Here is an 18,312-nt window from a genome sequence, read left to right as displayed (position 1 = left end):
TCAGAACAGGTTAAAAATAGATAAATGAGATTAAATAATTACAGATCATAATTAATTAAACACTTACATTTTTAATTGCTTGACAGCACTAGTTAATCATTATTTTGTTATCTTGAAAAGATTATTTTCTTCAAAAGTATAACAAATAAAATATACTTAAATACATTTTTTTCACCTGGAATACGGTTAAATAAAACCCTAAAATATAATATATATGAAAACAATATATTTTAACATTCCTAAATATTATACCACTGTAATACATATATTTTTCAAATAAATAAAAAACAAACATTTATTGTATACCCAAAATGAAAAAATATTTTTGGTTAAATTTAGAGGCATTTTTAATTCGTATTAAATTTAGAGGCATTTTTATTTCACATTCAATATTCATCCTTTTTTTTTTTTTTTTTTCCCCCCCCAGTACTTTTTCAGTATTTTATTAATTCTCAAGGGTAAATTGAGATTTTCAGCACAGGTTAAAAAGAGATGAATGGGATTAAATAATTACAGATCATAATTAGTTAAACACTTACATTTTTAATCGCTTGACAGCACTAGTTAAAATCATTATTTTGTTAGCTTGAAATAATGATTTCTTTTAAAACTATAACTTAAATGAAATATACTTAAACACATTTTTTCATATGAAATACAATTAAATAAAACCCCTAAAATGTAATATATAGGAAAAATATATATTTTAACATTCCTAAATATTATACCACTGTAATATATATTTTTTTCGAATAAAACAAACAAACAAACATATATTGACCTGTATGCCCAAAATTTCAAAAATATTGTTTGTTAAATTTAGAGGCATTTTTATTTCGTATTAAATTTAGAGGCATTTTTATTTCACATTCAATAACAATTCAATAATATTTTATTAATTCCCAAGGGGAAATTGAGATTTTCAGCACAGGTTAAAAAGAGATGAATAGGATTAAATAATTACAGATCATAATTAATTAAACACTTACATTTTTAATTGCTTGACAGCACTAGTTAAAATTATTAATTTGTGAGCTTGAAAACATTATTTTCTTCAAAAGTATAACAAATAAAATATACTTAAATACATTGTTTTTCCACCTGGAATACGGCTAAATAAAACCCTAAAATATAATATATATGAAAACAATATATTTTAACATTCCTAAATATTATACCACTGTAATATATATATATATATTTTTCGAATAAATAAAAAAAAACATTGTATACTCAAAATGAAAAAATATTTTTTGTTAAATTTAGAGGCATTTTAATTTCATATTCAATGATCATCCTATGTACATTTTGAGTTCAAGGGTATCTGGCACTTTCAATATACAAACGTGTGTATATATATATATATATATATATATATATATATATATATATATATATACCGTATATATATATATATATATATATATATATATATATATATATATACACAGTGCAGGCCAAAAGTTTGGACAAAACTTCTCCTCATTCAATTCATTTTCTTTATTTTCATGACTATTGTAGATTGTCACTGAAGGCATCAAAACTATGAATGAACATATGTGGAGTTATGTACTTATCAAAAAAAGGTGAAATAACCGAAAACATGTTTGGTATTGTAGTTCCTTCAAAATAGCCTCCCTTTGCTATGATTACTGCTTTGCACACTCTTGGCATTCTCTCAATGAGCTTCAAGAGGTTGAACCTGAAATGGTTTTCACTTCACATGTGTCATAGTGTTGATTCCTTCAGTGACAATCTACAATGTAAATAGTCATGAAAATAAAGAAAACACATTTAAATGAGAAGGTTTGTTCAAACTTATTGTATATTGAAAGTGCCAAAAGACTAAAATGAAAGTGTTTTTGTTTTTTTTATTATTTAAAAAAAATCCTGTCCTAATATTCATATTCTGACATGCATCTCCAATTTTCTAAATGTGCCGTTGATTAAAATGTCAGTATCCTGGCACGAGGATATACATCATCTTTAACAACATCATAGAATAGTTTCATTTGTATCTTCAACACAACTTCCTTCAGCCTTTTGCCACATCATTCTGTCATTTTGTCAAGCTAAAACTCATGAAATGAAAATGTAAAAATGCACTTGGATTCATTTCAATCAAAAGTTGGACAGGTCATGAATCATTTTGGTCTAAACCGTATATTAGAAAACAAAATACCCTTTCTTACAAAATTAGACTCAACCTGGCTGGTCCACAAATACTAAAGACGGGCTACATTAGAGCTGGGCAAATATTTTGACTCGGGGTCCACATTGAGAGGAAAAAAATGTGTCTGGGGGGGCCAATGTGTGTGTGTGTGTATAAATTATACATACACATTTTGCTGTAAAAATCTGCTGTACAGTATGTGTGTTTGGGTCCCTTTTTTCCCCAGGAAAACTAATACCAAAAGTCACAATGTCCGATAGAGTTCTAAAAACGTTATCCTCAAAAAAACGGAATGGAATTAAAACATTTTTTTTTACTGAATGGGACACCCAAAATGTACATTAAATGAAAAAAAAGTGGGATTTACAATATTAACTACGAACAATAAAACACTGAATATTAACAACATTTGAACGTGGCTTCTCTTTTACTTCTCAGACCAAGCTCTTCCATAGTTGTGTATCTTTTACAATCAAGCAAAACACAACAAAAATGTAACAAAAAGCAAAATATGAATGCACAAGTGTAAAAAAAACACCTACAATATAGGATAGGACTTTATTGTCATTGCACAAGTACAACGCAACTATGTTTTCAGCACAAACCCGTTCAAGATTAGACAAACAAACAGAGTACAGGGTTACAGCACAGGAACGTTGATGGGTCGCCAAAGGCGCCCGGTAAAAGATGAGAAAAAGGTAAGAAGATGAGTAAAAAAAATACAATCTAGACTGGGCTCCTAAGGGAGCCTAGTCTGGAGTGGGAAAAAACCTCCATGCAATGCACACAAACACGTTACATTTAATCACGACAACTCGCAACAGAGGGGCGGGGAGTTGGGGCCCTGGAGGTCGACTGCTGCTATGAAGCACTGCCCGCCGTCCATCACCCCGAGGGGAAACAAGCGGTGGTGAAGGCGAGGGGTCGGGGAGGGTGTGTGTGTGTGTGCCCATTGTCTTGGGTGTGATGATGTAATGTTCATAGACTGGGGCCGTTTTGCATGCAAGCAAAAGTTCGACTGCAGGTGTCGTTGAAGAGGGAGGGAAGTCAAAATCGTCCATCATTGAGGTGTCCTCGGGGGTGTTTTCAGAACAGCCTGTTCCTGTTGTTCACAGCGTCAAGGCCATTCGAGGGAGTCAAATCGTAGATTAGGATGTTTGTTTTCCCCGAGCAGACAATATAATGACTTGTCTGTTCTATTCATCCATGCTGGCTGGTCTCATATTAAATTTTTCCTTTTCACCAAGCTTCTCCATGATGTGATCCATCTTGCGATTCAGTTCAGAAATCCACACAGCCCGGCCCAAACCATCCATTGCGACAAACAGCCTTTGGGCTCCTTGAGTGGCTGCCATCGTCTTACGAATTTGACGATACACCAGAGCAATGCCCAGCCCAATCAGCAGGTGCCTCGCGATCACGGTTCCAAATAGGTAGATGTCTTCCACGTCCTCGATTGGAAAGGACTGAGAGGCACATGATTCTCCATTCATCCCAGGAATCTCTCACGTACCCCGCAGCAATGGTTCCATCAGGGCAGCCAGGCTCCCCCGAACCTCTTTTCCTCGTCGAAAAGATTTTGTCAATTGCGTCGAGAGTCCATCTGATCATTTCCATGTCTGATGTTTAGATTTGGAGGACAGTGCAAAGAAAGAGGCTTAAAAATGTTATCCTCAAAAAAACGGAATGGAATTTCCATTTTTTTTTTACTGAATGGGACACCCAAAATGTACAGGAAAATGAAAAAAAAGTGGGATTTACAATATTAACTACGAACAATAAAACACTGAATATTAACAACATATGAACGTGGGTCCTCTTTTACTTCTCAGACCAGCTCCTCCCATACTTGCCAACCTTGAGACCTCCGAGATTGAGGGGGGAGGGAAGGAGGGGGGGAGGCTGGGCTGGTGTTGTTGAGTTGGGCGAGGTCGGGGGGCGTGGTTAAGGGGGAGGAGTATATTTATAGCTAGAATTCACTGAAATTCAAGTATTTCATACATATATATATATATATATATATATATATATATATATATATATATATATATATACTGTATATATATATATATATATATATATATATATATATATATATATATATATATATATGTATATATATATATATATATATATATATATATATATATATAAAATAAAATGAATACTTGAATTTCAGTGTTCATTTATTTACACATATATACACACATAACACTCTTCTACTCATTGTTGTATTTGAAAGTGCAATGCTTTGCAGCCAGTAGCACAGCCTTTGAAGGAGCATAGGTATGGGCAGCATATGTGAAATATAATTTGTAGGAAAGGAGTGAGTTTAGGGTTGAATTGTCCATCCTCGTTCTATTCTCTGTCACTATCTTTCTAACCATGCTCAACACGCTCTCTGATGACTTGCAAGCGTACTTCTTCTTAGTCGTCGTCGCCATTACTGTCTCTTCTTCGTTCTTCTGCTTTGTCTCCTTCTTGTTGTGTGTGCAGTTGTGCACGCTCCAAAAGCCGTAGATGTTATAACGTGACTGGGCCGGCACGCTGTTTATATGGAGGAAAAGCGGACGTGACGAAAGGCTGTCCTCACTCAGGTCCGCATGGACCTGGAGGGGGCGTGCCTTGTTGTCCGGCTGGAAATCGGGAGAAATTCGGGAGAATGGTTGTCCCGGGAGATTTTCGGGAGAGGCACTGACATTCGGGAGTCTCCCGGAAAATTCGGGAGGGTTGGCAAGTATGGCTCCTCCTTAGTTGTGTATAGAGATGATCAATCAATCAATCAATTCCTTTATTGTCATTGTCATAATAACACTTGAGTCATACATGGACAACAGGATTTTGTTTGAGCTTTGTCCAGCGGCATAGAAACTGCATTGATGTGCAGGTTGATAATAGTTTACATTTTAGCATTGTCAGGACGATCGCGATAAGAGGGACGTGGGGGTGGGAACAGTCAGATGTCTGATGGGTGTTACGTTGATGTTGCAGCAATGCAATGTCCAGAGCACAATTATTGAGGTGGTGAAGTGTGAGGTAATAAGATGGTCCGGGGCAGCAAAGGGGCAGGCTGTTCATTTAGCAGTCTCACAGCCTGGGGATACAGACTGTGAGACCTTCTGGTGGTCCTGGCGGGAATCGATCTATACCTCCTTCCAGAGCGTAGCAGGTTGAAGAGGCTATGTGCTGGGTGGTATCTGTCCTTCAGGATGTTGTGTACTCGCTTTAGGCAGCGAGTTGTATACATGGCACTCATCTCTGGGAGTATCGTCCTTGTAATTTTCCCCACCGCTTTAACCACTCGCTGGAGGGCCTGTTGGTTCGCTTTAGTGCAGCTAGCAAACCACACTAAAAATCCGTAAGTGAGGACACTGCTGATGGCACAGTTGTAAAAGTTGACAAATGCGTTGAAATGTAATATCGGAAATTATCGGTATCGTTTTTTTTAATCGGTATCTTTTTTTAAAATTTTTTTTAATATTTAATTTTTTTAATTTAATTTAATTTTATTAAAAGTACCTTACCTTCACCATACCTGGTTGTCCAAATTAGGCATAATAATGTGTTACTTCCACGACTGCATATATCGGTTGATATCGGTATCGGTAATTAAAGAGTTGGACAATATCGGAATATCGGCAAAAAGCCATTATTGGACATCCCTAGTTGTGTATCTTTTACAATCAAGTAAAACACAATAACAATTTAACAAACAGCAAAATATGAATGCACAAGTGTAAAAAAATAACACCTACAATATGATACATTATAACTTTTACGCAGACATTTGTTGTAAAAATCTGCTTCCGCATCGGTTCCTGACACACGCGTTTCGGGCTGGCTGTTCTGAAAAAGCTGCTGTGTAGATTACCGTAATAACTCCTATAACACCCAAAAGCGCAGATTTCGACCATTGAAATACTCAAGACTTACGGTCATTTAAAAAGCAGCACATGAAAATGGCGGCGACAGGTCTAAAAAAAAATGATGTAGAATAATGTATTATATAATCTAATACTAACGTATTCCTTATTGTTTCTTTAAAGGGGAACATTATCACAATTTCAGAAGGGTTAAAACCATTAAAAATCAGTTCCCAGTGGCTTATTTTATTTTTCGAAGTTTTTTTCAAAATTTTACCCATCACGCAATATCCCTAAAAAAAGCTTCAAAGTGCCTGATTTTAACCATCGTTATATACACCCGTCCATTTTCCTGTGACGTCACATAGTGAAGCCAACACAAACAAACATGGCGCATAGAACAGCAAGCTATAGCGACATTAGCTCGGATTCAGACTCGGATTTCAGCGGCTTAAGCAATTCAACAGATTACGAATGCATTGAAACGGATGGTTGTAGTGTGGAGGCAGGTAGCAAAAACAAAATTGAAGAAGAAACTGAAGCTATTGAGCCATATCGGTTTGAACCGTATGCAAGCGAAACCGACGAAAACGACACGACAGCCAGCGACACGGGAGAAAGCGAGGACGAATTCGGCGATCGCCTTCTAACCAACGATTGGTATGTGTTTGTTTGGCATTAAAGGAAACTAACAACTATGAACTAGGTTTACAGCATATGAAATACATTTGGCAACAACATGCACTTTGAGAGTGCAGACAGCCCAATTTTCATCAATTAATATATTCTGTAGACATACCCTCATCCGCGCTCTTTTCCTGAAAGCTGATCTGTCCAGTTTTGGAGTTGATGTCAGCAGGCCAGGGAAGCTAGGGTCGATATTGTTCTCTTGATCATCTTTGGTGGCATAAGGGACGGTGTGAGCCAAGACATCCAGGGGGTTTAGCTCGCTCGTCTGCGGGAACAAACTGCCGCCATTGCTTGCCGTGCTACCGAGGTCCTTTGTCCCTGAATTGCTCACACACTCCGGCAGATTCAATGGGGGTCTGGCGGCAGATTTCTTTGACTTTATCGTTGGAAATGCATCTGCTTTGAGTGTCGCAGGATATCCACACATTCTTGCCATCTCTGTCGTAGCATAGCTTTCGTCGGTAAAGTGTGCGGAACAAACGTCCAATTTCTTGCCACTTTCGCATCTTTGGGCCACTGGTGCAACTTGAATCCGTCCCTGTTCGTGTTGTTACACCCTCCGACAACACACCGACGAGGCATGATGTCTCCAAGGTACGGAAAACAGTCGAAAAAACGGAAAATAACAGAGCTGATTTGACTCGGTGTTTGAGAAAATGGCGGATTGCTTCCCGATGTGACGCCACAACGTGACGTCATCGCTCCGAGAGCAAATACTAGAAAGGCGTTTAATTCGCCAAAATTCACCCATTTAGAGTTCGGAAATCAGTTAAAAAAAATATATGGTCTTTTTTCTGCAACATCAAGGTATATATTGACGCTTACATAGGTCTGGTGATAATGTTCCCCTTTAATTTGTGTTGAGGATGTTAGAGAAAGGACTGCTGACTCACGTGGTCCATAAGCTCGCGCACCATCCCGTTCCATTGGCCCGTACCCTCATCCAGGGCGCCGTACTTGCCGTCTTCCACCAGTCGGACTTCATACTGGAAGCCCAGTATCCCAGACAGCTCCCTTAGCAGGTCGATGCAGTAACCTTCAAACCTGTCATTCCCATAGAGCGGCTTATCTGACTTCTTAAACATGACATACGGCTCCTCCTATAGGGGGGAGGGAAACGGTCATTTTGAGACATCTTGTGGGATTTTCATGCGATTTACGGTTGATGTGCGTACCAGTATGGTGGACACACGCAGGGATTTGTTAGCCAGTGAGTCAGTGATGTTGGAGGTCTTGCTTTTGTGACTCTCAGACATATTCAGGCCACTTGGAGGATCCCAAGTCCCGATCTGTCGAGAGAGCTCCGTGTCACAAAATGTGTTCTTACAAGAAATCAAAGAAAACTGTACAATAACAAAAGACATTTACAAAACCCAAAACCAGTGTGTAAAGGATATCACCACATGGGCTCAGGAACACTTCAGAAAACCACTGTCAGTAACTACAGTTGGTCGCTACATCTGTAAGTGCAAGTTAAAACTCTACTATGCAAAGCGAAAGCCATTTAACAACAACACCCAGAAACGCCGCCGGCCCCTGTGCCAACTTTTTTGCAATGTGTTGCTGACATTAAATGATTTTTTCCAAAAAAAAAAAAATCTAGTTTCTCAGTTCGAACATTAAATATATTGTCTTTGCCGTCTATTCAATTGAATATAAGTTGAAAAGGATTTGCAAATCATTGTATTCTGTCTTTATTTACGAATTAAACAATGTGCCAACGTTACCATGACTACTTAGGATTTTCACCTGCCTCTGTTGTGCCGGACGCGCACCTGTTGCTCATCAAATAATCTTCCTGTTAGGAACTCGCATGGCTGCCGTTTTTGTGACCCCAAGATGCAGGAACCAGGAGAGCGAAGAACAGGTAAGATGAGTTTTAATCTCATACAAACAGAAAATTAAGCAGTCTTGCACACTCTGTTTGGAACGGTCGTATGTAAGACTGCTTCATTTTCTGTTTGTATGAGATTAAAACTCATCCTACCTCCTCTTCGCTCTCCTAGTTCCTGCATCTTGGGGTCACAAAAACGGCAGCCATGCGAGTTCCTAACAGGAAGATTATTTGATGAGCAACAGGTGCGCGTCCGGAACAGAGGCAGGTGAAAATCATAAGTAGCCACGGAAACAAACTCAGGAGGTGCACAAACAGGAACTCAAGGAGTCCAAAACAAACAGAAAACACAAAACATGATCTGGACCACGGATCATGACACAGTGAAGTTGGCACGTTGTTTAATTCGTAAATAAAGACAGAATACAATGATTTGCAAATCATTTTTCAACTTATATTCAATTGAATAGACTGCAAAGACAATATATTTAATGTTCGAACTGAGAAACTAGATTTTTTTTTTGCAAATAATCATTCAATGTCAGCAACACATTGCAAAAAAGTTGGCACAGGGGCCGGCGGCGTTTCTGGGTGTTGTTGATAAATGGAATTCGCTTTGCATAGTAGAGTTTTAATTTGCACTTACAGATGTAGCGACCAACTGTAGTTACTGACAGTGGTTTTCTGAAGTGTTCCTGAGCCCATGTGGTGATATCCTTTACACACTGATGTCGCTTGTTGATGCAGTACCGCCTGATACTGATACATTATTTATATCTATTACTTTTTAAATGTAGATTTGACTGTAGTTTGTGCACACCTGGAGGTAAGAGTCATGCAATGGTGGATTGGACGAACTGTACCTGTATATTTGTCCTTACCAAATATGCGGTAGAGTTAACATCAAATCTATAAACCAAAGAAGCTAGTGGGATCGGTATCGTTTACACTTTAACTGTACCAGTACCAAATTGGTACTTAAAAAATTGAAAATATGCACATTTTTGTGAAAAAAAACAAAAAAAACCCTATGCCTTTTTTTAATGGAATTTTGTGACATTTAGGTTGAACATTAGTAATCTAAATACTTCAGCGATATAAATAAATTGATAACTAACTAATACATTCAAAATTAAAAAATACATTGAAAATATGCACATTTTGGTAAAAAAAACAAAAAAAACGTATGCATTTTTTAAATGGAATTCTGTGATATTTAAGTTGAACATGTTAGTAATTTAAATACTTCAGCGATATAAATAAATTGATAACTAATACATTCAAAATTAAATAATGAATGGAAAATATGCACATTTTGGTAAAAAAAAATCCCATGCATTTTTTTAATTTAATTTTGTGACATTTAGGTTGAACATATTAGTCATTTAAATACTTCAGCGATATAAATAAATTGACAACTAACTAATACATTCAAAATAAAAAAAATACATTGAAAATATGAAAATTTTTGGTAAAAGCCTACCCCAAAAAACCCGATGCATTTTTTTTTTAAATGGAATTTTGTGACATTTAAGTTGAACATATTAGTAATTTAAATACTCCAGCGATATAAATAAATTGATAGCAAACTAATACATTCAAAATAAAAAATTGAATTGAAAATATGCACATTTTGTTAAAAAAAAAAAACCCTATGCATTTTTTTAATGGAATTTTGTGACATTTAGGTTGAACATTAGTAATTTAAATACTTCAGCGATATAAATAAATTGGTAACTAACTAATACATTGAAAAATGCACATTTCGGTAAAAAAAAACCCCAACAAATCCTATGCATTTTGGTAAAAAAACAACAAACAAAAAAAACCCTATGCATTTTTTAAATGGAATTTTGTGACATTTAAGTTGAACATATTAGTAATTTTAATACTTAAGTGGTATGAATAAATTGACAACTAAAACATTTAAAATAAAAAAATAATTATTTATTATATGCATATTTTGGTTAAAAAACAAACCCTATGCATTTTTTTAATTGGAATTTTGTGACATTTAAGTTGAGCATATTGGTAATTTGAATATGTCAGCGATATAAATACATTGATAACTAATACATTCAACATTTTAAAATACATTGTAAATATGCACATTTTGGTTAAAAAAACAAACAAAAAAAAACCCTATGCATTTTTTATGGAATTTTGTGACATTTAAGTTGAAATTATTAGTAATTTAAATACTTCAGCGATATAAATAAATTCATAACCAACCAATACATTCAAAATTATTATTATTTTTTTTAAATATGCGCATTTTGGTAAAAAAACAAAAACAGACCCTAAGCCTTTATTAAATGGAATTTTGTGCCGTTGAACATATTAGTAATTTAAATACTTCAAATACTTCAGTGACGTAAATAAATTGATAACTAATACATTCAAAATTAAAGAAAATCTACAACACATTTTCGGTAATTGAAGATTTAAAAAAAAATAAAAAAATTGGGGGGAATTGGTGAGACATCATTATCAAGCCGATAGTTATCGAAGCGATGCTGCAAGGAAATTGGTCATTTCTTTGCAGTTCACAGTGTAAAAACTATGTACAAAACCCAAAACCAGTGAAGTTGGCACATTGTGTAATTCGTAAATGAAAACAAAATACAATGATTTGCTAAACCTTTTAAACTTTTATTCAATTGAATAGACTGCAAAGACAATATATTTAATGTTGGAACTCAGAAACTTAATTTTTTAAATGTTATTTTATTTATTCTCTGAACCTTTTGATGATATTAGGGACCGTAGATGGTGAAATAACGTTTTCCAGTTTGAATGTTAAGTATCTTGTCTTTGCAGTTTATTCAATTGAATAAGTTGAAAAGGATTTGCAAATCATTATATTTTGTTTTTATTTACCATTTACACAACGTGCCAACTTCACTGGTTTTGGGTTTTGTAAAACGTATGCGTATTTCTTAATTCCAAAGAATATATCAGAGGATTCTTTCACACAAAATCCTAAAGTTTTTGTAAGAACTGTGTGTTATGAATAAAAATACACCAAACACACCTTTTCCAGTCCATCCTCCTTCAGGCTGATGACGTCAAGGTCGAAATCTGTCCGAAGTCCGTTGGTCTGATTGAAGAGAACGCGACCGGTCAAGCCATCCCAGTGAGCCTATAAACATAATGTTGATAATGCCAATGAAAATCCGTCGTTACGTCAACCGGAACGGCAGTATTTCTTCCACAATATCAATCTAACCTCTAACCGCCTCATTTTTATTTCCCAATCATGCACTGGGCCTAGCTCTCCCCTCGCTGTCTGTAATTTAACGAGAGACAGTGAAGGTGCGAGGGGGCAAAAAAAAAACCCAAAAAACGATGATGAGTTAGTCATCATCTGTGAATTTTACTTTAAAGGCCTACTGAAACCCACTACTACCGACCACGCAGTCTGATAGTTTATATATCAATGATGTAATCTTAACATTGCAACACATGCCAACACGGCCGGGTTAGCTTACTAAAGTGCAATTTTAAATTTCGTGCGAAATATCCTGCTGAAAACGTCTCGGTATGATGACGCCTGCGCGTGACGTCACGGATTGTAGAGGACATTTTGGGACAGCATGGTGGCCAGCTATTAAGTCGTCTGTTTTCATCGCAAAATTCCACAGTATTCTGGACATCTGTGTTGGTGAATCTTTTGCAATTTGTTCAATGATACAGCAAAGAAGAAAGCTGTAGGTGGGAAGCGGTGTATTGCGGCCGACTGCAGCAACACTAACACAGCCGGTGTTTCATTGTTTACATTCCCGAAAGATGACAGTCAAGCTTTACCATTGGCCTGTGGAGAACTGGGACAACAGAGACTCTTACCAGGAGGACTTTGAGTTGGATACGCAGACGCGGTACCGTGAGTACGCATGCAGCTGCGGCTTCCAAACATTTGATCGCTTGCCCGTACTTTGGGACTTTGGGGAAATATATGTGCTGTATGAACTTTGGGGAGGTGAACGGTACTTTGGGCTGTGGGATTGAGTGTGTTGTGCAGGTGTTTGGGTTGTATTGGCGGGTTATATGGACGGGAGGGGGGAGGTGTTTGTTATGCGGGATTAATTTGTGGCATATTAAATATAAGCCTGGTTGTGTTGTGGCTAATAGAGTATATATATGTCTTGTGTTTATTTACTGTTTTAGTCATTCCCAGCTGAAAATCAGGTCCCACCCGCCTCTCACAGCATCTTCCTTATCGGAATCGCTCCCACTGCCCTCTAGTCCTTCACTCTCACTTTCCTCATCCACAAATCTTTCATCCTCGCTCAAATTAATGGGGAAATCGTCGCTTTCTCGGTTCGAATCGCTCTCGCTGCTGGTGGCCATGATTGTAAACAATGTGCAGATGTGAGGAGCTCCACAACCTGTGACGTCACGCGCATATCGTCTGCTACTTCCGGTACAGGCAAGGCTTTTTTATCAGCGACCAAAAGTTGCGAACTTTATCGTCGATGTTCTCTACTAAATCCTTTCAGCAAAAATATGGCAATATCGCGAAATGATCAAGTATGACACATTTAATGGACCTGCTATCCCCGTTTAAATAAGAAAATCGCATTTCAGTAGGCCTTTAAAGCCACAGAAGCAACAGACATGCAGGGAGAGCGATAGTGGCGTGATGAGGGTGGGACTGGTGGGCCGATACTGCAATGCCAATTACCTGCAATGATAACATCCGCAGAATGAAAGAGCTGGAAGAACAAAGCTCGCAAGCTGCTGGCCCGCAGTACAGCATTAGGCTTTGATTCAGGCATGGATAGAGAAAGTAAGGTAATGGATTTTGATGTTCATGAAAGTAAGAGGTTTTTTTGGACACATCTAAAAATAAATATCAGTTGAAATTCCACACAGAAGCCTGTTCTCAATCAAAGCGACACGGCTCGCAGGGTCAGAGGTCGTCGACGCGCCACAGTACCTCTTTGATGAGGCCGATGAAGCGGCCCCCGAAGCGCCACGGCTTGTGGCGATTGCACTGCAGGGAGCTGACGGTGATCTGCTGCGACTGCTGGACCGCCACCGCCACCACGTGCACCGCGTCGTACATCAGAGCCGCGTCGGTCTGCAAAACAGGTCGGACGTGTCCGTCAGTGTTTGGAACACGTTTGGAACATCGTTTTTGCCAAAACAGCAGATAGCATGCAGGGTTCAAGAAATATGACTTTCATCAACTTGTGGAATACAATTGGATAGGATAGGATAGGATAGGTCTTTATTGTCATTGCACAAGTACAACGAAACTTTGTTTTCAGCACCAACCCGTTCAAGATTAGACAAACAAATAGCATAGAGGGTTACAGAACAGGAACGCTGATGGGTCGCCACAAGGCGCCCCGTAAAAGATAGGGAAAAAGGGAAAACGCTGGGGAAGGATGAGTAAAAAAATACAATCTAGACTGGGCTCCTAAGGAGTGGGAAAAAACCTCCATAGCAAAGCACATATACATATTACAACATACATCTCGAGATATCTCGCAACAGAGGGGAGGGAGTGCGGGGCCATGGTGGTAGCCGCAGCTCTAAGGCGCTGCCCATCCTTCCATCACCGCTATGAGATTTGCGTCGAGAACGTTGGATTGGGGATGGGGTATGTGTGTGTGGCGTATGTTTTTTTGTGGATGCATGTGTGTGTATGTAAGCCTACAGTGTGTCTCTGTTCCGCGGCCTTGACGTCGGGCAGCCGATAAGTCCAAAGTCAACAACAACAGGTGTGTGTCCATGAGAGACAAGAAGGGAGTTTGTTGTGTCTTCGCCGCACTGTCCTTCGGGAGAGTCTCCAAGCCAGGGAAACAATCCAAGTTAGAATGTTTTGTATGCGAGTGAAAATAACATTTGCTTTTCACTCTAAATTGTCTATGACTGGTCCTCAAAATCCAGACAGTCCGATGTGATCCAAATCACAAGTGTCCACAGTTCTTCCCGCGTCCTCCAATCATTTGTGGCAGCTTTGGGGTACTTTGAAGACTGCCAGCAACTTCCAATTTGTGGACAAACCAGAGCAACGCTTACTCCAATCAGCAGATGTCCTGTTGTCATAATATCCGAATAGGTAGATATCTTCACTCCCGCAACCCCGAAGGGAATAAGCGGTAGAAAATGGATGGATGGATGGATGGATCTTCACGTCCTCGACAGAAAAGGGTCGTCAGGCACGCGGCACTCCTTCTCCCAAGAGTCCGTCGCGTGTCCAGCAACAACCGCTCCGTCATGACAAACCGGTTCCTCCAAACCCAAGATCTTGTCAATTTCATTGAGGCCAGTTAAATAGTTCCAATGTTTAGATTTGGAGAGCAGTGCAAAAAGAGGCAACAAAAAAAGTTAAAACAAGACAAAGAAGCAAGCAGGAGAGATAAGGGAGAGGAAAGGGGAGCGTCCGCCCTCGAAGAGTGCTCGTGTCTGCAGTGATCACTTTGGAAAATGTTTGTTTGAGTAAATGATTTGTTTGAAAAACTTTCTGTGATGCAATCGAGTTTATTCTCTACTTCAATAGTAGTGTTTGATAGCAGAGATAAACGTAAGAAAAGAACAAGAGATCACATTAGTTTTGTGGTTGCAATGCCTAAATATAACTCAGAAGACCTGCTGGTGCAAATAAACTAACGTCATGTTAAGTCCTAGTGATAAATATTGTACTTGTTGGTGCAACCCACTGTATTTTTGTTGTCTATTTTCATAACAGAACGTAAAAGCTTAGTTGTTGTGCAGGAAAGCCTTTATTCAACACGGATGACCACTTTTTTAGCGTTTTTGGTGGTATTCGTTAGCATCAAGAAAATATCCTTAATAGTATTAATAAACTAGATGAATAAATCTCTCGTAGGCTCAACCGCATATGAATCTTGATGTCCATAGCAAACATTGCTGAACCATAGGGACATTTATAGCTAAATAATGGGACAATATATGAACTTCACAGCATAAAAACAACTACAGACATGAACTGTAGATATTTGTAGCAGGAAATCAACTGCAAACAAACTTATCCTTTTTCTCATTAGCGTCACAATCACAGCAGCACTCGTTATGTCAATCAAATACGTTACTTACCGATGCACGCATAAGTCCAACTTTGTCTTTTACCGATTAATGCTTAATTTGTGGACCCCACAGATGTAAATACCTCTAATCTTTTCTTCTCTAAATACCATGTGAAGTTGTGGCGAGCAATAACGTCTTGGTGATGATAAATGGTTCAAATCATTAAAAAAATATATTTCTTAATAGTGTATGAATTCACTCGATCCCATTTTAAGTATTTTTTTCATGATCGCTTGTATATTTGCCTCTAAACCTTTCAAAATCTGCCCTCTACCTCAAAGAACTACTCACCCCCAAATCCTCCACTCGACACCTTCGCTCCGGACAGGCTAACCTCCTCCAAACTCTGAGGACAAAGCTACGAACAATGGGAGACCGGGCTTTCTGCTCCATCGCTCTCAGTCTGTGGAGCGCTCTCCCTGACCCCCGGAGGGCACCACAGGCTGTGGATACTTTTAAAAAAGGCTTAAAAACCCCTTCTTTTTAAAAAAGCATTTTTTTTTTAGATATATGCATAATAGATCTCGCTATTTGGCTGTTCTAGTTTTTTTTATTTATTTTTTTTTATTATCTTTTTATTATCTTTTTATTATTATTTTTTTAATACCCTGTAGCACTTTGAGGTTGTTTACGCAATATGAAGTGCTTTTTACAAATAAAATCTATTATTATTATTATTATAAATCTGCACTCGTGCAGGTAAATAAACAGTAGCCTAATGAGACTCTGGACCAGGGGTCGGCAACCCAAAAATGTTGAAAGAGCCATATTGGACCACAAATACAAAAAAGTAATCGGTCTGGAGCCTCAAAAAATTAAAAAGACTCATTTAAGTGTTTTAATGAAGACAACGCATGATGTAAGTATCTATATTAGCCTACTATCAAAATGACTGTCGCAGGCTGACGCAAATCTTCTTTGACCGAAATGTTGAAACTTAATATTTCTTCTACACATTTTTACAACATTGGAAAACATTAGTAAAACTTCTCAGAGTGTGAGATCACTCCTGGAAATGACTGTCTTAGAATGGCGAAATGCATAGATGTGTGTGTCCAAGTTAAAGGAAACTTCTTCTAATGGATTTATTACAAGCTGGGTAACGTTTGCTGTGGTCTGGAACAACATGGTGCACAAACAACTATCAGAAATGCAGCCAATGCAGATAATGTGTCATGGAACAAAAATAAACTGAATACACAGAAAACATAATTAAAGGAAATTAAATGAGCTCAAATATAGCTACAAACAAGGCATAATGATGCAATATGTACATACAGCTAGCCTACATAGCATGTTAGCATTGATTAGCTTGCAGTCATGCAGTGACCAAATATTCCTTATTAGCACTCCATAACAAGTCAATGACCTCAACAAAGCTCACCTTTGTGCATTCACGCACAGCACAAAACGTTTGGTGGACAAAATGAGACAACGAAGGAGTGGCATAAAACACGTCTTTCTGTGGCAGCGTCGGAGAAAGTTGTACACTTAAACAAACTGTTGAGTCACAGTCCACACGACGGTGAGTTCTAAGGCCGCTGAAATTAGTAGCTTGCCAAATACTCTCATCAGTGAAGCACAAACATATTAAACAGTGGGCTTTCTAACAATTAGGAAGGTTTGTGTCATGTTTGTCCTTTTTCCATTTCCATACATTTTTTAAAAAGATCCATGGAGCCACCAGGGCGCCGCAAAAGAGCCGCATGTGGCTCTAGAGCCGCGGGTTGCTGTCCCCCGCTCTAGACTTCCGCCTGAAACCCAGAAGTGCCCGGATGTGCCTCTAGGCCACGTGATTGCAACCCACCTATAGGGCCGGTGTCAAATACCAGCTGATGCGGGGCCAGTGGAAACAGGGGACTGGTTAGAATAGGATGTGTGTGTGTGTGTGTGTGTGTGTGTGTGTGTGTGTGTGTGTGTGTGTGTGTGTGTGTGTGTGTGTGTGTGTGTGTGTGTGTGTGTGTGTGTGTTCTTGTATGTGTACCCTTCTTGAGACAACAAGGAAAAATACCTTCCATATGAGGACCAGTGAACAAGTTAGGACATAAATCATAGTCCCAATATGGAAAACCATTGCATCTAATAGATAATGTCTCATTTGCACCCCTGGTGGTGAAATCTATCAAAATTAGGGTGATCCCAAAAAGGATTTTTCAAATTGACTGTCGGTTTGAAAAGTGCTCTCCCTCTGGTCAACATATGAAATAACAAGTGTGTGTAAAAATTTGAAGTGCGCCAAAATTAATAAAAACATTTGTATCCATTTGTATATAGAGACATACTGTAATAACATGAAGAAAATAATGAAGATTGAAAACCAATTACAAACAAAAAATTCTACAAAAAAATAAATTAACTAAAAGCAGTCTTTTTTGGAACAATTTCTTATACTCTGTTTCTGTAATATTGCAACATTTTCTCGTAAAATTATTTCTTTTTTATGCAGAACTATTACTTTTTAATGCAAAATGGTGACACTTGTCGTATAAAATTCTGACTTTCATCCCATTATTGCCAATTTTTTTGTTGTTCTTGTAAAATAGTGACATTTTTTGAGTAAAATCACAACTTTTGTCATAATTTTGCCAAGTAAAAATTCAGATTGTTATTATAATATTGCCAACATTTTAAAGTTTTCTTATAAAATTGTGACTTTTGTCGAGTAAAATTACGACTCTTTTCATAAAATTGCC

At 37.9% G+C, this 18,312-nt stretch overlaps 1 protein-coding gene across 3 annotated transcripts in view; it reads right to left on the bottom strand.

Moving 5' to 3' along the window:
* The window catches only part of LOC133623876 (glutamate receptor ionotropic, kainate 2-like), a 333,817-nt gene that overhangs the window by 100,786 nt on the left and 214,719 nt on the right, over positions 1–18,312 (bottom strand). For all 3 annotated transcript variants that reach the window (XM_061987340.2, XM_072916258.1, XM_061987341.2), the window contains 4 exons: positions 13,500–13,643; positions 11,595–11,702; positions 7,902–8,015; positions 7,620–7,826 (listed from right to left, as the gene is read on the bottom strand). In XM_061987340.2, the coding sequence (XP_061843324.2) occupies positions 7,620–7,826; positions 7,902–8,015; positions 11,595–11,702; positions 13,500–13,643 (573 nt within the window). The remainder of the gene's footprint in view (positions 1–7,619; positions 7,827–7,901; positions 8,016–11,594; positions 11,703–13,499; positions 13,644–18,312) is intronic.

The sequence above is a fragment of the Nerophis lumbriciformis genome, linkage group LG26 (genome assembly GCF_033978685.3).
Source record: "Nerophis lumbriciformis linkage group LG26, RoL_Nlum_v2.1, whole genome shotgun sequence".
NCBI lineage: Eukaryota > Metazoa > Chordata > Actinopteri > Syngnathiformes > Syngnathidae > Nerophis > Nerophis lumbriciformis.
The sequence above is the reverse complement of the archived record's forward strand: the minus strand, read 5'-3'. Positions and strand labels throughout refer to the sequence as shown.